General features: G+C 50.8%; 1 protein-coding gene across 3 annotated transcripts in view; it reads left to right on the forward strand.

Moving 5' to 3' along the window:
• Positions 1–20,726, forward strand: part of RPS6KA1 (ribosomal protein S6 kinase A1) — a 45,660-nt gene that overhangs the window by 17,613 nt on the left and 7,321 nt on the right. For 2 of the 3 annotated variants that reach the window (XM_019512479.1, XM_019512478.1), the window contains exons 2-18: positions 1,323–1,376; positions 6,529–6,645; positions 7,855–7,936; positions 8,139–8,219; positions 9,698–9,777; positions 10,417–10,523; positions 11,151–11,188; positions 11,524–11,666; positions 12,766–12,836; positions 13,587–13,675; positions 14,522–14,586; positions 16,611–16,713; positions 17,048–17,175; positions 18,160–18,285; positions 18,768–18,857; positions 19,587–19,745; positions 19,961–20,122. In XM_019512479.1, coding sequence (XP_019368024.1) covers positions 7,906–7,936; positions 8,139–8,219; positions 9,698–9,777; positions 10,417–10,523; positions 11,151–11,188; positions 11,524–11,666; positions 12,766–12,836; positions 13,587–13,675; positions 14,522–14,586; positions 16,611–16,713; positions 17,048–17,175; positions 18,160–18,285; positions 18,768–18,857; positions 19,587–19,745; positions 19,961–20,122 — 1,473 coding nt within the window. In that variant the 5' untranslated portion in view covers positions 1,323–1,376; positions 6,529–6,645; positions 7,855–7,905. Of the gene's footprint in view, positions 1–1,322; positions 1,377–3,348; positions 3,549–6,528; positions 6,646–7,854; positions 7,937–8,138; positions 8,220–9,697; positions 9,778–10,416; positions 10,524–11,150; positions 11,189–11,523; positions 11,667–12,765; positions 12,837–13,586; positions 13,676–14,521; positions 14,587–16,610; positions 16,714–17,047; positions 17,176–18,159; positions 18,286–18,767; positions 18,858–19,586; positions 19,746–19,960; positions 20,123–20,726 lie in introns of those variants that run through there. The other variant, XM_019512477.1, reaches the window with a different exon arrangement.

A 20,726-nucleotide genomic window follows, 5' to 3' on the forward strand; every position in this document is an offset into this window, starting at 1 on the left:
AAAAAAAAAAAAAAAAAAAAAAAAAAAAAAAAAGCCCCCGTGGCAGCGCTGCTGCTAATCTACAGTTTGTGACTTGAGCCCGAGAGAGGAAATGCCTCCAATCTGAGAGGTTTTTTAAATTATGATTATTTAAACTTCAGCTCATCCTCTCTAGATGGGCTGAAACAGCTGTGCAGGGACTCGCAGATGTGTAGTACCCTTTTACAAAGAATTTCTAACCTGCCCAAAATTGGGTTCTTCAGATTTCAACCTTCTTGCCTTGAGTCTGTCTGGGTGCGGTCCTGCTTGAGCATCACTGCCCTACAGGGCAGGCCATGGCACCCCAGGGTGGCACCGCTCAAGGGTGCTGTGGTACACCACGCAACCTTAGCACTGTTGGGTGCAAAAACACAATTCACAAGGTTAAACCCAGAGATTTCACATAGGAATTCATGGTGTTAAAACAATTCTGACCTGCTGCTGCGGGTTTTGCAGCAGAAGAATTGCTCTAGTCTTTCTCTGAAGTTAACAATGGGGTGACTGAATGTTATTAGTAGCTGCTTAATTAGTAGACTATTAGCAGACTAAGAGCTGGCATTTTCCGAGTGGTGCCCTGAGTCTGGAAAGATAGAAAAGCAGTGTTGTAGGGGCAGAGGGAAATGGCCTGCTCTGGAGTGGAGGTATGGCTCATGCCTTTTCATATAGTTACTGTGGCTCTCTGCGTAAGGGCTCCTAGATCTGGGCCACGTCTGTTTTAAAAGGCCGCCTGGATTGGTACTTCTGCTACCCAGATGTGGGCTGGAAGCCTGCCAGACGGAGCCACCTGTCCCTGCTGACGTTGCCACAGAGGATGCGCTGAGCTCTGACCTGGGGGGGCTGAGGTGCTCTGGTCTTTCCCCAAAGAGAAGCCATTCCTCGGTATCCACATTCCAGATCCCACCGTTGGGCGGGTGGAAATGCAGGCTGATGCTACAGAAACCAGGAACGGCTCTGGAGTGTGGCTGCAAGCAGAATTTGGCCCTAAGGCCAGTGGAAGAACCTAGGACTCTCTTCTATCCCCCAACAGCAGCCGTGATGCTGAGATGGGCAGAGTTGTGAATAATTAACTTGTGACAGGCTTGTGCCCCTCTCCCTGCCACCCCTGCTGTGCAGAGAAGTCCATAAAGGCCTCTTAAACCCAGCAGCCCCATCATCTCCCCTGGCTGTACTGCAGAGCTCTGAATTGGGGCACCACTGTGCGAGTCCATAAACAGCCTGACCCCTTCTCTTAAACAAGTCCATTAGGAAAAGGTTAATTGAAGGTCCCAGACCCTTTGTCCTGACTCTCGTTCTTTGTTCCACAGGCAAAGTCGGACATCACTTGGGTGGAGAGAGACCTCGTGGACTCGGCAGACAAGGTTAGAGCCTGCTACAGCCCCATACCTCAGAGACCTGTGCGTTAGTTTGCACCTTATCCCATGAGCAAACTCCAGCAGTTTATTTCTGGACAGGCTCTCGGTTCACGTCAGTTGTGAATCATCCTCTCCTCTGACGCTGTGCACAGCCAGCGCGGGCAGTCGCCCTCTTTGGACTAGGTGTGCAAACTCAAGGAAGTGTGACAGGCTGGTGGGAGAGCATGAACAGTGTTTTGCAAGGTGCTCAGTGCAGGGTTTTTCTTTACGACGTGCCTCCTGGCCCAGTTGACTAGGTAGAGTTGCTAATATGGAAAGCAGATATGAGTCAGGCACTCACGTGACCTCCCGATCATGTCTTCGCCCTCCCCCTCCTTCCCCACCCTAACCCTCTTCCCCTGTTGTGAATGTCATCTATTTTTTGAGGTTTTTCTGAAGTACTGAACTGACTTCTGTTGCTGTGTCTAAGAATACAGCAAGCCAACTGGCCTGGCAGAGAGAAGGACTGAATTGTTCCTTCATCGGTATCTGCTCATACGTGGTTCTACATCTGGATACTGATGACTTTTTACTAGAAGTAATTAACCAAATATGAAACCTTTAGTCCTTTGACATCATTTTTTCTGAGCTGGTTCATAAGCAGCTTTCTACTGAGGTTTTAGCAAAGTACACCAGGTCTCTTGCCTCCCTTTCCCAGTGAGGGTTGTCTACCTCAGCACTGCAGCTCAGATTTGATGCCTCCCAATCTTCCCTGGTACCTACGAAACCTCCTGGACCTCAGCCCCTACCTCATCCCTCTCTGTTGCCCCTTTTGGGGAAGGGGGCATGTGGAATTGAATTGCTTGTACAACACGGAGCATAAAGGCGCCGTTATTCCAGACTGGTATCATATCAGAAAAAACAGTCATTTAGCTTTTTTCGTTAATAGTTAAAATGTATCATCGTGGGTGTAGGGAGAAGGAAGGTGGCAAGTGGTCCCAAATGAGCAACCCAGCTCCAAACCCGCTGGGGAATTTCCAGCAGTGAATGCAGCTGTTGGCTTGTTTCTAACTGCAACCTGTGCTTAAATTTGCGTGCATGTGTGTGGGGGGGAGGAACAATAGGAGCAACCACCCAACAGAGCAGGTAAGCTGTGAACATCTGCTTAGCCGGTGTGTGGGAAGGCTAACGGGAATGCAGTTGGAAATGATGCCGAAGGCATCGTGTTATTACACAGGGACCAGCCTTCCTTGAGCTGCACTGAGTGAACCCGGACACCGGGGCTGCCCCTGCACAGCACTCCCGACCTCTGACGTGTCTGCCCCTGCCTGCGACTCCTGGCCATGTAGCTACGGGCCTGGTGGTGGACCGACTGGTGGCTGACAGCCTGCAGAGGTGCCTTAGCCTCCCGAGGAACACATTGGGAGACGATGAGCAAAGCCACCTCCATCTTGGCCACGCGCGAGTCCCTCGCATGGAACCCCAGGGACGGACTCAATCTTGTCTGGCTTCACTGGGACCTCCAGTAGGAGACCACATCCCTAAGCAGGACACAAGGACAAAGACCCAAACTTTCTGAGCCAGAACGTGCTGCTAGATGGGCTCTCTCTGGACCTGTGGTTTTTATCCCCTGGTCAAAGGAGAAATGACATTTGAAGGGGGGGGACCCCAAATTCCTTGCGTGGGAATTCCCATCCAGAGGCAAAAAGAGGCCCCGATCCGCAGCCCAGGCTGCACAAGACGGCTCCTGGCAGGGCTACCAGGGGGATGGGGGGCTCCCTGCAGTGAAAGAGGCCCTCAGCACCAGAAGCTGTGAGGTGTGAAACTAACCACAACCTTGACTTGCCAGGGAGTGGGAGTACGATCTCGCCTCGCTCTGAGCTCCCACACTGTGCATGCGCTGTCACTGCACATCTGCAGGCTGTGCTACCACCACCGGCCTCCTCCGTGCTCTCCGACCGGAGCGCCTGAAGCTGCCTCTGCTCCTCCATGAAGCTGTGCCTGTCCCGGCAGCCTGCCATGCTGCTCTAGAAGGTGCCCTGCCGCTGGGGGAGGTGCTATGTGGAAGGGGATGGGACCATGGAGCGGGACCCCAAGTTTCCTCGCATCTGCGCCTTGCTCACCTTGTGGCTGCCCAGAAAACACCGAGCAAAACCATGCAGCCTGCAGCTGCCTACCCCTGCCCAGCTCTCCAACTCGGTTAGTACTGCAGCCCTCGGCGGGGAGATGCGCTGTCTGTCCTATGTCTGTTACCCTGCAGCTCCACTGAGATGATGTTGGTTGGGGGCACAGTTGCAGCAAGAGAGGGAGGCAGCCTTTTGGGTTTTCTCTCCATCCTTTCCTGCAGGCTTTGGTTTAATTGCATTGCAATAGGAAGCTTCCTTTGTGCAGGTGGAAGCCTAGTGAATGCTGGTGTGGTGATTTAAAGATCTAGTTCTCAGATGGCTGCAGCAGTTGTTGCAGAGCTACCCGACCAGCTGCTCATTTCATGGTTTGCCACTAAACAAGTTAAGAAGTCTGGGCTCCTACATCCTCAGTGGGAGGCTAACGGACCAGACAGGAGAGGAGCCCCCTTTCAATAGGGGAGCTTCTAGCTGTTCAGCTAAAGCATCACTTCGGATAAAAAATCTACATTTATCTAACATATTTATCTAACACAAATTGATGTGTTTTAGTTGCCAGACTGTGCGTATGCAAATCTTGAACTGCTTGACTGCCTTGTGGCTCTCTGCGCTAGCTGTGCTCTCATCCAGCTGAACAAATTGGGGCTTACTGTCAGATAAATAGTTTTTTAAAGCAGGTCCTAACAAGCATACACTTCTGCTGGAGGGTCAGTATGGACTGGCAGCTAGTGTCACACATCCATAGTGGATTCCTGGATTACAAGCAGAGTGAGTTTGGGGTTCACATGTTGTGAGTTTTAAAGGAATGGCTATTTTAACGAGAGATCTAGCGTAAATCTGTAGTTAAATATTGGCACAATGTTGGTTAGGTTTTTCTCTGGAGCATGTTCATGACACTCCTGCTTTCCTGTAATCTTCAGCTGAACCAGACTTAAACTATTCCAACAGCGCTGAGCTGGACTAGTAATCTGTCCAGGAAAGGGGGGTGCTTGCTATGTTTTGGTCACATATGGCTCAAACTGTTTCCTTAATCATGGATAGCAAATAGCAGAACAAGTTCAGTCCAGAAAAGTGACTCTAGCCACGAAGAACATGGAGATCTCTGACATTTCCAACCGGAGTCTCTCTTTCTAGAACTTTCAAAGAGCTTGGTTTTTAGGTTCCTTTCTCAGGCCATCGAGATGCTGAAATCTGGATACGGGGGAGCTGTAGGCTACAGCTGTAAAGCAAATTAGATAGCTAGTGATGGAGATCTGCTATTCACCGATGGCTATCCAGTGGTATGAAGAAAGGAGCTGGTGGTTCAGGGCCTGGTGGACTGGTGCCAGCAGTATAAAAGCCACGCACTTAATTGACCATGTTATTGAGTCGTCATGAAAACTACAGACAGAGTGGACTAGGGAGACTTTCATCCCTTTCTCACCTCTGTGTTCCCTCCAGAGCAAGGCTTGGGGTACATGTTTAGGGGAAACAAGCTGGGAAAGCTTGTCTTACTGGCTGGCACTCTCTGTTGTACCAGTGGCACAGTGAGGGACTTCAGTTTCCACTAGAAGTGAGTGTCTGACCCAGTGGTTCTCAACCTTGATGGACTCAAAGCACCTCTCAAGGCACCCAGCTTGTTTTTTGCCCACATAAAAATAGGGCAACTCTCCTGTTGCAAAGAACTTAGGAAGACCACAGCAGGTCAGCACACTTTTAATCCTATAGATTCCTAAATGAAATCTATGGGTTTATTTGTGACTCCTGTTTGCACACCTCTCAGTGCTAACATTGCATGGTACCCTGCAGCACCCTTGAAAGGATCTCAAGGCCCCCCAGGGTGCCATGACTTGCCCTGGTTGAGAATCACTGGTCTAAACAATGTGGGCTCTTGAAAAAACCAGGCTGCCAAGAACATGAAAACAAAGGCACTTCCTAAACTGAGAGAAAACAAAGCAAGGCAGCAAGGGAAGGAAAGGATGCACAGTGCAGCACAGCAGGTCGGCAACCACTTCCGTGGTAAGTCCTTGCTCTCGTCGGCCTATGAGCTTGAATCCAACCCACATTGCAGAAAGGGGTGTTGAGCTTTCTGTAAACACTGCAGTAGTAAAACATGGTGACCTGGTCGCGGTTTTCTCATGGGCCAGAGTTCAGTTTCTGAGCATGGCTTTCCATGTGGGGGGACTTTCTTCTCCACCCCCCCAATGGAGAAAGTCAGATATATTATCTAGAAAACTAAAATATGAAGGGTGATGTCCCCTTTTTAGAGATTTGGGTTTTTCTGTATGTGTATGAAGCGTCTGGTCCAGGTGAGCCCAAGTTTCAGGTTCACCATCTTGCAGGAGGGAGTTCTGCAGGGCTGTGGATGGGAGGACACATGGGAGAAAGGACTGTTGAAAAGTTGCTCTCTGGTGTCTGCAGCTGCCTTTTTTTCCTAGTTTTGTGTTTAAAAGGTAAATGGAAGCTTCTGACTTATCATCTTCGCCCCATCCTTTTCCTTCTATACAACCGTCTCTTCAGAGTTTCCAGTTCGGTACAAGAAGGTGCTTAAACAAATCGTGTGCCAGCGACAGGCTTTGGCTTCTCTTCAGCCTTGAAGTGATGAAGGGTTGTGGCTGTGTAAAAGCCTCCTTCTGTGCAAAAGATGCGCGGTGGCAGAGCTGCTCAGATTTCTGAGCAGATGGGGTTCAGGGAGGATGATTGCTGCCAGCCACGTCCTTGTTTTGGCAACAGTGCCTTGTTTTCTGTATAGTGGAAGTTTTTTAATGGCATAAACATGCCTAGTTTTGCTACTAGTGCTTAAAAAGTAAAGTGCTCTCAGGAAATGTAGAACAAAGATTGACCTCTGTCAATGGGCAAAATCCAAAGAGCAGGCATTTGAGGAAGAGGCTGTCATACTTGTAAGATGCCAGGCCTGGTTGCTGAAAGCCTTCCAATGTTTCTCATTCTGGGTACTGATCAGAGGAGAAGCTGCTTGACACAACACAAATAACTCGATGGCACTCTCGGCTCTGGGCCAGTCAGCCTTCTCCTCTGCTCTGGAGTGGTTCCTGCTCACGCGTACATCTTTCTTTCAGGGTGAAGGCATCGTGAAGGAGATCAACATCACGCACCATGTGAAGGAAGGCTCCGAGAAGGCTGACCCTTCACAGTTTGAACTTCTCAAGGTCCTGGGGCAAGGCTCCTTCGGCAAGGTGAGTGCGCTGCTTGCTACATTTCAATCCCTCGGTCATTTTTCTTTCAGGGCTGCAGAAGCAAGGGTGTATTGGGGAAGGCCCTGCCTTCATGATTTCCACCAGCCCTCCACACCTGAACTGTTCAGGTGCAGCCTGCTCAGAGGGCCCCTTCATGTAGTCCCGGTACATGCAGAGCTCCCATGAACTCCAGTGTGAATTATGATGGCTGGGGTTGGAGGGGAAGGGATCTTTGCTTGCAAGAGCCTGTGTTGCACAGGACAGTGACATCCGGTGCCCTGCAACTGAGTGGCCACTCAGCTGGATAAAGAAAAATTGGGGGTGCTTTAGTGATTATCGACAGCCTTGACCTTGTGGTATGTGTAGTCCTCCTTTGTCCACTTTGGAGGGAAAGGAAGCAGCAGCTAAGCCCTCTGCTCTTTCATAGTCCAGATCTGCTGAAGATGATCTACTGCCTATAACCTGGAGACTGGGTGGTATTGGCCAGGGGCAGTAGCCATCACAATTCCCCAGGTCTGTGAGGATGTGACTGGCAGTGCGAGCCCTGTCCCTTTGTGCTCTCCTTCATAGTAAAGCCTATGGCTCTGCCAGATGTGCTGCTGTTGTCCAGAGCCAGGCAGTGCTGTGCTGGGGACAGGGAAAGAGAGGAAGCTCCAATGATGGCATTAATCATGACTCACCATCCAACCCATGCACAGCAGGAAGCTTCCTAGCACAGCAGAGCATTAGCAGACATTGTGTTGGTGCACGCCCCTGTGCTGCACAGACTTACCCTGGCCTGGTGATACAGGCACCTTGGCCTGGTGGTACAGGCACTGACCTGCCACTTCATGTGAGAGGTAGGCAGTTTGTTTTTAAATAGCTGACACTTCCCCCACTAGGAGTAGAAAGGACCTCAAGTCCTGTTCCCTGCTGTCGTGCCCAGCGTGCACCACTGGGCGAAGGCTTGCACAGCAGGCAGGGTTGGGGATGAGCAGTCTAGAAAGTGATGCAGACAGGCTAGGTGAGGGCTGGGGGAGTCGCAGTCCTCTCCCCAGCCCTTCCTGGGAGCCCTGAGGGGTTTGGCTTGCAGAGCTTGGTATGGGACTCACGGGCCCCGTGTTTAGCTGCCTTCCGGCGGCTGCTCTGATGCTTCTGGTGTAGCAGGCGCTACGACTCCATCCAGATTAATTTTTACCACTGGTTGATGTTTCCCTCCTCGGCACACAGGTCTTCTTAGTAAGAAAAATCACACCCCCAGACAACAATCACCTCTACGCCATGAAGGTCCTGAAGAAAGCAACCTTGAAAGGTAAGAAGGGCTTTCTTTAGCCTGGTCCTCTTCTGCATGCCAGAAATGAAATGGGAGGTCTGCACTGGTTCCCCTGGAGGTCTGGAGAGAGCTACCTCTGGCCCCTCCATCTTGGGCACATTTAACAAGAACTGGAGTGTGCAGGGCCCCATGGACGATTTGGGGGGCACCATCTGTCTGACCTTCATGCCTCTCTCCACAGTGCGCGATCGGGTGAGAACGAAAATGGAAAGGGACATCCTGGCTGATGTGAACCATCCCTTTGTAGTGAAACTGCACTATGGTGAGTGTGGGGCTAGGTGGGGGCAGGAGCAATGGCACAGGCAACAGCTAAGATGCCTTGAATTAATCCAAAAGAGAAATGAACTGCTTTCATGAGCCTTATCCCAAGCCAATTCCTCCAGGGGCAGCTTGCAGCCACAGCTGAGGTAACAGATGTTCACGAGATGGCCCAGCAGCAGGTTCTCATCAAATGCACTCGTGCATCCTCATACCTTCTGGCAGGGGCATGTCACTAGCAAGAGCAATGTGGAAGGTGCTTTTCTCTGGCGAGCAGCCCACATGCCTCCTAACACCTGAACTGCTGCTCCAACCTCCCTACACATACTCTGTCTAAACGCATCTTCCTCTGGGGCTGGGCTCCTCTGCCCAGGATGGGAAGATGAAATAATGCAGGAGAGGAAGCTGAGTTTCAAATCCTAGTACTATGTGCTGGAAGCATGGTTTCGTTCAAGCATGGCTGAGTTGGTTGGGCAGCTGCTGCCGACTCCACTCTCTGGACCCTTTGTCTTTCTGCAGCTTCTCAAACCTGATCTCCCACCCCTTCCTTTTCAACGTGGAATTGGGCTCCCCAGTTTGCTGCTCCTGCTGTAGCTTTTGCTAGAATATCCCATTCCAGGGGTGGGAATAACTAACCGGGCCAGAATTTAACTCCTCTTTTAAAGCAAGGGATCATAGGGACTTTATCCGCTGCAAAGCTGCCAGCACTTTGGTATCCCCTTGCAAAAGAGCTGGGCACTGATGCACTAACCTGGAACTGATTTCAAAGCCTAAGCATCCTCTTCTGACTTTCCCATGCCCCTTCGATGATCGTGAAAGTCCTGTTGGGAAGGGGCTTGGCAGCACCACGCTGGTCCCCAAGCCTGCCTTGGTTCTGGAGCAGGAAGCAGTGTAGCTGCACGAGGGTGGCACGATGCTCAAGCAGGCTCGGAGATCTCTCTGCGGTGCTGCCCTGTGCCATCTGAACAACACCCAAGGGGCTCTGGGCAGCGTCCAGTCCGAGTGCTGAGTGTGCAGGGGATCTTGATGCTTGGATCTGCCTGCCATGGTGCCTAGTCTAGTGGGGAAGGCAGGACACTCTCTCTAGAGCAGTGGTTACAAACTGTTGTACTAGGATCCATTTGTAAACACCAATGACCAAGCCTGACCCAGTGCCCCTCCCTCCTGACCCACTGCCCCCCACCTCCAGGCCCCAGCCCCCCAGTGTGTGGGGCAGGTGTGAGACGTGGGGGGCTCCAAGCAGCCCTTTCCCAGCTGGCACTCTGCTAGCCTGCAAGGAAAATGCCATGGTTTCCTGTGTTTTTCTCCTTTTAAAGGAGAATCCATTTTTAAAGTTTGTTTGTGACCCTTTCATATATTTTTGCAATCCACTTTTGGGTTGTGACACATGGGTTGAGAAACGCTGCTCTAGAGAGCCACTTTGAGCTGGGCCCCTCTGCGGAGGGTGGGCTTAACTGACTCCCGCTGTGGCCTGCGTTTTAGCATTCCAGACGGAAGGGAAGCTGTATCTCATCCTGGACTTCCTCCGCGGTGGAGACCTCTTCACTCGGCTTTCCAAAGAGGTGAGTGTGCCTGGGCCTCAGGATGCACTGCTTGCGCCCTCTGTGCCCATGGCCTGAGTCTGGTGCAGGGGAGAACCTGTCTAAGTCAAGGAGACACTTCTGCCAAAAAAAAGAACCTCTCTGGCTAATGCTTGTTGAGTTTTGCTTGAGTTCGCAGCAGTGAGGGTCTTCTGTAGAGGAGCAGTGTCTCCTGATGCATCAGAGCAGGGAACAGCGGCCACCTGAATGAGGTGAGCCCCTGCTGAGCAGAGTGGCAAGACTGGCGCTTGGGGTCCTCTGCTGCCTTATGCCCTAGCTGCTTAGACTACTTGACTCCCTACAGGAGTCGGGGAGGGGGTGAGGGCAAAGAAGGTGGCTTCAAATAGGGAGCTGGATCACAACAGGTTAATAAGGAGCTGCAGCAGGTAAAGATGAGGGGGAACAATAGCTCATGTAAATGAAGATTTTAACGAGCACAGCCTTGCTGCTTAGCAACCTTTAATTTTGCTGTTTAATTGCTACCTCAGGATGGTGGGGATCTCCAGGCAGCGGCAAGCCTGAAAGGGGTGAGGGGGAGCAAGCTGGCTGGGTGTGTTGGAGGCTGACTCCTTCCTCCAGCATGGCCCAGCGTTGTAACCAGGGTGGCATCTTACCCTTCAGGTCATGTTCACCGAGGAGGATGTGAAGTTCTACCTAGCAGAGCTGGCGCTAGGGCTGGATCACTTGCACAGCCTGGGGATCATCTACAGAGACCTCAAGCCAGAAAAGTACGTGTAACGGCCTCCGTCATGACAGAGCACTGGGCCAGCTTGCCTGCCACACAGCCTCCAGCCTGGAGCAGGAGAACAGTCATGCCTTCTCCCATTAAGGCTAAGCTGTGTAATACATGTGGGCCAGGCTGCTGGGTAGTAGTAACACAAATATTTTGTGTGGAAGCAAATGGGGAGGAGGAGACTCCAGCTGCCTCCCTGTGTTCTAAGCAGTCGGGGCCCGGGAGCACCCTGGAGACAACACAAAGCCAATCTCTGGCGATAACAGTCTCCAGATTCGGCAATAACACAGCATTCAGAGCATAGTGGGATACGTAATGCAGGGCCTCTGTGCAGAGGCACACATCAGCTGCACAGCTGAATAACCCTTGTGTGGGAAGTGGTTGGAATGAGGTTCATGGGGAATCCTGTCCCCAGGGGCTTGAGGGAAGAGAAGCAGGGTCTCGCTGTCCATCACAAGGACTGAAATGCTGAAGGCTAAAAGTGACCAAGCGACGATTCTGCTTCCAAGTCCTTAAAGCTTCCCCCTGAGAGACCGGTTAGGAGACAGGGACAAGCTGTGTTGCTGATGCACCACATCTGTGCTGCTCACGTCAGTGTTTATTTCTCTTCTCCCTCCTGTAGCATTCTCTTGGATGAAGAAGGGCACATCAAACTCACAGGTAAGGAGATATAAGTTGTAGCCCTGTTGGTTTAGGAATTATAGATGAACAAAACTCTTGGGTTAGAGGTGATATCTATTATTAGACCAACTAGTTGGAATTTCACCACTGATTGATGTCTCCCTCCTCTGCACGCAGGTCTTCTTAGTAAGAAAAATCTTACTAAGTTGGTCTAATAAAAGATATCACCTCTAACCCCAGAGTTTTGTTTGTCAGGTAAGGAGATGCTGTCTGTGCTTCAGCAAACTTGGATCTGAGATTCCCGTGGGCCTGTGCTCTGCCTGTGCATGTTGGCAGCAAGCAGGTGCAAGCTTGTGGCTTTTTCTCTTCTTCAGATTTTGGCCTGAGTAAAGAAGCCATAGACCACGAGAAAAAGGCCTATTCCTTCTGCGGCACCGTAGAATACATGGCACCAGAAGTGGTCAACCGTCAGGGTCACTCCCACAGTGCTGACTGGTGGTCGTATGGCGTGTTAATGGTATGGGAACTCACCTTGGCCTTGGAACCCACATTTCCTGGTACCTGAGAGGTTAAACAGCGTGTCTGGGCTGAATGCTCTGCCTCAAACGGAGCTTTCCCAGCTCGGGTCTCATGAGCGCATGGTTGTTTTCAAGCCCCTTCTGCCAAGCCAATTGGTGGCCAAGTGCAGGGAATGCTGCAGGACTCCAGGTGCATTCACATCTGTATAAAACTGGCTTTCACCCCCATATCAAGGCACCGGCCTTGCATGCTGGACTGCAAGCGATGCTTGCATCCGGTGCTGCCACCTGGCGGACATTTGGTCCAGGGCCGGTGCTGCAGGCAGTTGCAAAGGTGGATGTGGGGGAAGGTTGGGAAGGGAAAACTCTTCCCCTGTGTTTCTGCAGTGCCAGGCAGTGCTGTGCTGACGCGGCACTTCACTTCCCACACAGAAAGCAGTAAAGCTGCCTTAGAGCTCCTAACTAGTTCTTCTAACTAGTCCTGCCGAGAGGCAGAGCACATTCACTTTTATGCAGCACCAAGCTAGTGAAGCTGCGCAGCTTCCAGAGCTGGCTTGAGCAACACGGCTCAGCGCTGCTGTGGTTCCCCACAGCACAGTTATACTGTGCTGCAGCTGGTTCTAGAGATCAGGGGGCAACTCTGTGATCCTGCAACCACTCGCCCAACTGCAGGGGCCAAGAGCTGTTATTCTACCGCTCGTCTGCTCTGTGCAATGTAGGTCTGTAGAAGGAGATCCCAGCCAGCTCCACCAGTGCAAATTGACCCCCCCTCACAGCTTTGTGAATCAGACTAGCTAGAGCACTCCGCTGCTCCTGGCATTTGAGTGAGCTCAGGTATCTTTAGGAGTATATCCCCATGCTGTGTGGACATACCCCTAAAGAGGTAGATGTTGGGCTTTGGTCAGCTCCACTAGAAGGTGGTTGGAACAGTGTTTCCTAAAACATTTTCAGCCGCGAGGATTTCTGAACCACTTTGCACAAACCTCCATTAACCGTATTGAGGCTTAGTATCCCAGGGTTGTCTGCATAAAGTCTGTTGGAGTTTGGAGCCTGTAGCTCTCACTCAAGCATTTCACCTTCTCTTGCTTTTCTTTCCAGTTCGAGATGCTCACGGGTTCCCTGCCATTCCAAGGCAAAGACCGTAAGGAGACCATGACACTCATTCTCAAGTAAGGGAAGGTGATGTGCCTCACTGTGTGTCTGAATGGGGGACTTGCTCCTTGTTGCTCTGCCTGTAGGAATGTTTAGGCTTGGCAGAATTTGATTTTTAGTTTGTTTTCTTTAATAATTGTAACGGATAATCTCAATGTTGATTTTTAAGCATTTCTTTTGACTTTATACATTTCTATTTTCAGGATTGGAGTGTAACTAATGTAACTGCTGTAGGACTGTGGCCAGCTGAGCGGCAGAGCTGCCATCAGTCCCAGCTCTGCTCGCCCATAGCTCCCTCATCCCTTTTGGCACTTCTTTTCCTTTGTTCCCAGTCCCCTGGGGTGTCTGGGAGTTGCCAGCCAAACTCCAGCCAGCACGGTTCTGTAGAACTGCTCTGTCTGTTGTCTCATGCTCCATCAGCCATCGTTTTTCTTTCATCTCCTTTCTATAAAGTTCAATTATTATCAATGGAAATATTTGTTCTTCAGTCTGCAGCAAAATCAAGGTTTATCAATGTTGACCAATTAAAAACTGAATCCTGCCAAACCTAGGAATGTTGCATGCTGCGGGTTCAACACAGATGTGAAGTACTTGTATTAAACCAATGTATGTGGAGGGTACCACATTAATGCCCTAGAACAGACTGGTGCTACCCCATTCCCCCGTGCTAGAGGGAAAGGGTTGGGGTGCTGTAGTTGGCTCCTGTCTACTTATTTTTCTAACAACCGATTGCATCGCTTCTTTTTTTTCTTTTTTTTCCTGTCTAGAGCAAAGCTGGGCATGCCTCAGTTTCTGAGCTCTGAAGCGCAGAGTCTCCTGCGAGCCCTGTTCAAAAGGAATCCAGCCAACCGATTAGGTAAGACATTCCTAGTCTCTTTGTTTCCAGGCACGCCTGGTGCTGCATCTTTGCTCCGGTTGTCCCAGCAGGTCCGAGGCACATCTAGACTTATTTTGGGTTCTATTCTTCTGCCCATCCTGGTACAGCTTAGCCATGAGCTAATCCAGGGGCAGGCAATTATTTCCACTGGAGGTCCGCCTAACGAGTTTTAATGAGCTGTCCAGAGCTGCAAGGGTAGCCCTGCCCCTTGACAGGTGCCCCACCCCCAGTTGCCATCTTGGGACCAGAAGCCCCGCCCCCTAACCCCTGACCTTTGCCACCAGAAGTCTCTCCCCTTGCCCCCAGAGCTACTCCTTTTGGGAAGGGGTTTTGCCATCTTGAAACCGGAAAAAAAGCAAATCATATAGTAAAAATCAAACATTGACTGGGCATGCAGTGGGGCTGGGGCAGCTCTGCAGCTGTGCTGCTTTCTAAGCAGCTGAGGTGGTGGTGGCTTCTGGGTTGGGACTGCACACGCAGGTCTCCACTGGTACCGCAGCGCTGGGGGCAGTGCTGGTGGCAGCCGGATGGAGCCACCGCCACCTGGACTGCCTAGAAAGGCAGTCCTGCTGTGCAGCTGCCCCAGCTCGGCTGCGTGCCCTTGGGGTGGCAGGACGTGCCACAGCTGGACGGTGCCTGGGCAAGCAGGACCGAGGGACCAGCACGGGCCAAACAAAGTCCTGTCATGGGCCAGATCTGGCCCACAGGCCATATTTTGCCCACCCCTGAGCTAATCCCTGCTCACATTGCTCAGGGGTGACAGCTGTGTTGTGCTGGCTGACCGTAGCCTATCTAGCTGTAAATCCAGAGTGGCTTCTCTTTCAGGTTCGGGTCCCGATGGGGCAGAAGAGATCAAGCGCCATCCTTTCTACTCTACCATCGACTGGAACGTGAGTGCAGAACCCTTTCTCCTGGCTCTGGGATCCTGCGTGTTCTCCAGTGTCCTTCCCAGCGACCAGGGGTGGCACACGCAACTGACTCTTACCCCTGCAGTCATATAGCTGGGCTTGGCTACAGATATATAGAGATAATCTCGTCTATTTCTAAGCGTTTATTTCGATTTTTATTGATTTAAATGTTCAGGGTTGCATGAAGTTAGAGGTGCAGGGGGCAGACAATTTATTAATGACAGTATACTGTTATTATAGTGCAGTTTAGCTGCCTGCCGCAACAAAGGTAAGTGGTGTAGGACTGCAGCCAGCAGCACTTCCATCAGCCCCAGCTCCACTCGCCTGTCGGTCCCTCGTCCGCTTTGTCACATCGTCGTCTTTTGTTCCCAGTCCCCTGGGGTTTCTGGGAGTTTCAGTCCACACTACAGTCAGCACGGTTTTGTAGGGCTGCTCCCCCTGTCGTCACACGCTCCTTCAGCCATCATTTTTCTTATGTCCCCCTTCTATAAATTTTAATTATTAAAGATGAAAATATTTTTTCATCGGCCTGTGAGCGTGAGGCAAAATCAACTTTTATCAACATTTACCAATAAAAATCAAATCCTGCCAAGCCTACGTATCACACAGGCTCGAGGCTATGAACCATCTCTTGCAAGAGGAGGATGTGGAAGTTGATCCGGGGCTTGGCATGGCAGGGGTAGTGTTGAAGACCTGTGGAGACAGATTTCTGGAAAGGACCGGATCTACTGGTGGAACGGCAGTGTTGTACTTCACAGCTCTCCGGCTGAAAGTGTTGGTGGCTCCCACTGGGCTATGGGAAATATGGATTCAATTACCTTCTTCCCAGGAGCAAATCCAGTTTCTTGGTGCCTCACTTCCCCAACTGTACTCCCCCCCCCCCCCCCCAGAAGGGCTCTTTTGAGGTGTTCAGGTCTTTAGTAAGGGAAGGCATCAAAGCATTAGAACAAACCACCACTGATGATAGCAGGGTTTCTCTCAAAGTTATCTTCACAAAGCAACTCAAAGGCTGTGTAGTTTTGGGCCCCCATGCCAGAAAAGAAGTAGACAAGTTGGAGAGAGTCCAGCAGGGGGCAGTGAAAATTATTTGGGGGCTGGGACACATGACTGATGAGGAGAGGCTGAGGGAAATGGGTTGACTGAGTCTGCAGAAGAAAAGACCGAGGAGGGATTTGACAGCAGCCTTCAACTCCCTGCAGAGGGGCTGCAAAGAGGATGGCGCTGGACTGGTCTCAGTGGGGGCAAGTGAGAGAACAAGGAGCAATGGGCTCCAGTTGCAACAAGGGAAGTTTAGGTTGGATACGAGGAAAAAAATTATCACTAGGAGTGTGGTGAAACACTGGAACAGGTTACCTAGAGCAGTTGTGGAGTCTCCATCCTTGGAGGTGTTTAAGACCTAATTAGACAAAGCCTTGGCTGGGATGATGCAGCTGGGGCTGGTCCTGCTTTGAGCAGGGGTTAGACTAGATGTGACCTCCTGAGGTCCCTTCCAGCTCTCATTTTCTATGATTCCTTCAGGGATGGATCAATCAGGTATAGTATCTGATGCTAGTGGGAGGAGGTGATAGAGCAGGGACCATCAAGCTTCCTGACCTGTCTAGCTTCAAACCAGCATCTCGATGTGGGTGAGAGCCACAGGATGCACAACTCTGAAGAGGCGCATCCCCCAAACGTCTGATCTGAGTGCAGCTGCTGCCTTCCTCAAGAGCTGCTTTAAAGCTGGGAGCTGCAGTCTGGTAGTGTAAACCACTATGTGGACTGCTGCTCTTTACCTTGTCAGCAACTGTCTCCTGAGTAGAAGTGGGGGAGAAGGGAAGGCAAGCTCCTGTCCCAGAAGTGACCACAGCGAAACAAAAAATTCTTTCCAATGAGTTTCCCCTTTGATTGCTGAGCTCTAGTCAAACACTGAACCGCCATGTAGGTCCTGGAAAATCCATCCTCTTGTGAGCATGTGGCCATATCTACAGGGAAAGTCTCAAACTGCATCTGTGGCCTTTATTTTCCAGAAACTGTATCGCAGGGAAATCAAACCCCCCTTCAAACCTGCAGTGGGCCGGCCAGATGACACCTTTTATTTTGACACGGAGTTCACGTCTCGAACGCCGAAAGGTTAGTGGAAGGCTGCTGCACAGGAACCTGATGCAGGATGCTTTGGCTTTGCTGCCTGTGGTACTGGGGGGCGCACAACATTCGCTCTTCTGTTCTAGCAGCACTGGAGAATGAGTGACACGGACTCCACATGGTGGACGGTGAGGGGGCAGAGGTAAATCTGCAGGGTGCTCCCTCAAATAAATGTCCTCGTCACTTAGGGACTAGCCTGAAGTGTGAATGTGGCCTAGAGGAGCTTTGGGAGCCTTTTAGTAAGGAGGGGGTGGGGGGAGCACACTGGCTCTTGGCAGGATGCCGTCACAGCGAGGTGAATCCTCTCCCTGACCCGTTGCAGACTCCCCTGGAATCCCACCCAGTGCCGGGGCCCATCAGCTCTTCCGTGGGTTCAGTTTTGTGGCAACTGGCATGATGGAGGATGGCAAAGTCAAATCTGCCCAAGCACCTTTGAACTCTGTGGTCCAGGTAAGAGGCACAGACCAAGGACAGTCCTGTCTTAAACCGCGGTAATTGCAGCTGGCCCGGGAGCTCTGTGTGAGGTCTTCGGTAAAGCCTGAGGGGGAGTTTGGAGTCTTGGAGAAAAAGGAATTTGCTCTTGCAAGTGAAATGGTCGGTTCTTCTGCAGATTCCAGAAAATGTCAGAATTATTTTGTCAGTGGCTGAGCAAGGCTGCGAGGTGAGAGCCAAAGAAAAGACAGCTCCTGGTCACCTACTACAAGCCAAAAGGCACGGCCCATAGTTGGCAGGGACGAGATCTCTCCCCAACCACCTGCAGAGAGGTTCAAAACCAAACTTCAACATGCTACAAGGTTCCAAAAATACCCATGGGACTCAGCTAAATCATGCATGTCATATGTATGGAGCCAGCAGTTTTGAGTCATGCTAAGGCCAGATCAACCCTATATCCTGCAGAGAGGCAGGTTGTCAGGGCTCCTGCCTCTCTTGCATACCCTGGGATTTTTCAAAAGCGCTTTGAGGGAGTTAGAGACCCAGATCTCACTAGAAATTCAAAGGTGCCCAAGGGAGTTCAGTACTTAAATCCTGCTGAACGTCCAGTCTGAAAGAGTAAGCAAAGCACCCTACATGCTGAAGACCCAGTGAATCTTCTATAACTTCCCTTGGCTGATGTATTATATAGCCAAAGCCCCTTCATCTCTGATGCGTGTCACCTGCCCACCATCCTTGAGGTACACCACCTGCTGACATATGGCCACGGGCACAGTTTGAAGCTGAAAGATACTACAGATGCACGAGATGTGATGATGCTAGCACAGCAACTTGTTTGCCCTGGCTTCGCCTTTCTTCTACCTGACAGGGAGTATAAAAAGTCATGGTAGGGAAGTTGAAAGCAGCCAGTCAGTCCATCCTCCATGTTGTTTGTGCCCAGTCATTATGGTGTAATGAGGTCCTTGAAAGTTAAATCTTTCCCCTCGTTTCATTGTCTTGTAGCAGCTGCATGGCAAGAGTCTCCAGTTCACCGATGGCTACATAGTGAAGGAGGCCATCGGCGTGGGCTCCTACTCTGTGTGCAAACGTTGCATTCACAAAGCCACCAACACGGAATACGCAGTCAAGGTCTGAGACCTCACATCTGCACTCCCACATCCGGGTTTCCTTCTTGCTAATAGTGGCCTGAAGAAGGTCTAAAAACAAAGCCTTGACCTCTTGAGTGCGATGTCATCGGCTTCTTACATGGCAGCATGCTGGATGTCTGCTCTGGGAGGGTTGGGGAAATGGCGCTGTAGGAGGGGAGTTCAATACTGTGCCTCACTTTGTATTACTCAGACTCCCTGTCTCGGGTCTTGGGGAACACTTCCAACTTGTCCCAACCTGAAGACGGGCTGCTTGGAACCAGGGGGCTCTAGAACTGATACTTAGCAAAGAAAAGTTCAAAAGCAAACGTACAGCAGGCAGTGGGGAGTGGAAGTTGAATAAATCCCTCACCAGGTAGATTCTGCAGCGCGCTCCACTTCTCTTTCTCCACACGGTGCTCTGTCCTGTCTCATGCCTCGCAGGACCCCCAGCTCTGGATAACCTTTTTATGCTCACTCTTGCAGGTCATTGATAAGAGCAAACGAGACCCTTCAGAGGAGATGGAGATCCTGCTGCGGTACGGGCAGCACCCCAACATCATCACACTGAAAGATGTAAGTAGAACCTGCACGGATGGGTTCAGGAAACGCCAGAACAAAGGCTGCTCGCAGTTGCCTCTTCTAAGCAACCCTCCTCCCTATGCCCCAGCAGTCTGGTCCGTGGAGACCTCAGAGTTGCTCAGCACGTGCTGAAGCGGAGGGAGAGGATTCTTCCTGTGTTGTGTGTAGATGGTGGTGAAGCTCCAAAAGGGCAGCTTCAGAGGCACCCTAGTGTAAAGGTTGGTTATCACCTGCCTGCTGCAAAGACTGGCTCAGAGTTACAGACCTCCCTCCAGCTAGAATCCAGCTGACCATAACACAGCCGGGTTCCCCTGTGTCCTCGTACAAGAAGCCATTCTACAAGGTTTACAGGATGGGGACGCCCATTTTTTTTGTTGCCACCAGGTCTTCCAGTGCTGAGCTGCGCTTCTTTGATCCCCGCTCTGCTCTAAGTGAGCACATGCACTATTAAACCAGTTAATTTCTCGGCGTTGCTTGGTAACCGAGGCTGGGGCAAAGGAAGCTCTCAGCTTGAGCTCATCAAAACTTGGATTGACTTCAGGTTTTTTTAAGAGCTCATGGAAGTTCATTCCAACTACCTGAGGCTGAGCAGGCCGTAGTAGGATGCGCATAATATCGCTCGCTCCTTGTGTGGCTATAAGCAGTGCTGTCCATGGGACTTTGGAAAGAATTTGTGATCACTTCTGTTTGTAGTGACTATTCCCTGTATATCTGCCTTGGCAGGTGTATGAGGATGGAAAGTATGTTTATCTGGTGACTGAGCTAATGAGAGGAGGGGAGCTGTTGGACAAAATCCTCCGGCAGAAGTGTTTCTCTGAGCGGGAGGCCAGTTCTGTCCTCCATACGATCTGTAAGACGGTGGAGTATCTGCACTCTCAAGGGGTGAGTAGGAGAAGCTGAGAGCCTGGCCTGTTCCTGTTCAGCTTGGTGAGAAGCAGGCTGGCCCAGACCTGCTGTTTCCATGAAAGTAGCAGTGCATCATGTTAGATTGATTTTAGTCGTGGAGCCAGTCTGTGCGCTTGCTTCGCTGGAATGAGGAATGTAGTTGCTATGGGAGAAAGATGTTGCAACGGCACCTTCTGCTTTTTCCTTTGCAGGTAGTTCACAGGGACTTGAAACCCAGCAACATCCTCTATGTGGACGAGTCTGGAAACCCGGAAAACATTCGCATCTGCGACTTCGGCTTCGCCAAGCAGCTGAGAGCAGAAAATGGCCTTCTCATGACCCCTTGCTACACCGCAAATTTTGTGGCCCCTGAAGTGAGTGCCTCGTAGCCCGAAACTCTTCTCTATCTCTTGCTGTCTTCCCTCAGGCTGTAAGCCTCCCTGCCTACATCAGCTAACCTGTTAAATATAGAGCAAGCCTGGCTCTCATGTTCTGCCAGCGTGGCTGCTTTTGAAGGAGGGGGTAGTAACTCGGCACTGAGGAGTTTCACTAATGGATGTTCTGTGACTCACTCATTTTAACCCTCTCATCTGATCCATGGTGTCCCTAAGAGAGAGACTCATTTATTGTCTTTGTTCACATATATATTTTATTGAAAGCATTATGCATCTATTGTCTGAAGTGATGGCTGGATTTAAAACCAGAATGAAGATGCTGCAGGATTCACTGATGTTTTTTCTTTCCACCCTCCCTCCTACCCACATCCACATGCACAATACGACCCCACTTCTGGGTTACTGGTGGGGCTATAGAAGCGGTGCCTCTGTTCTAAAACTCTTGTGTTAAAAGGCAAGTACATTTGCTGTATGCCGTGTGTCATTCACTTAGTCGTGATTATGAAGACAAGCCCCGAGTTTTGTTCTGATGCATCTAGGAGGCTCCTTTGGCATCAAAAATCTGATTTCAATCCTTGACTGC

This window comes from Gavialis gangeticus, unplaced genomic scaffold, assembly GCF_001723915.1.
Source record: "Gavialis gangeticus isolate Ggan-Ray unplaced genomic scaffold, GavGan_comp1, whole genome shotgun sequence".
Classification (NCBI taxonomy): Eukaryota; Metazoa; Chordata; order Crocodylia; family Gavialidae; genus Gavialis; species Gavialis gangeticus.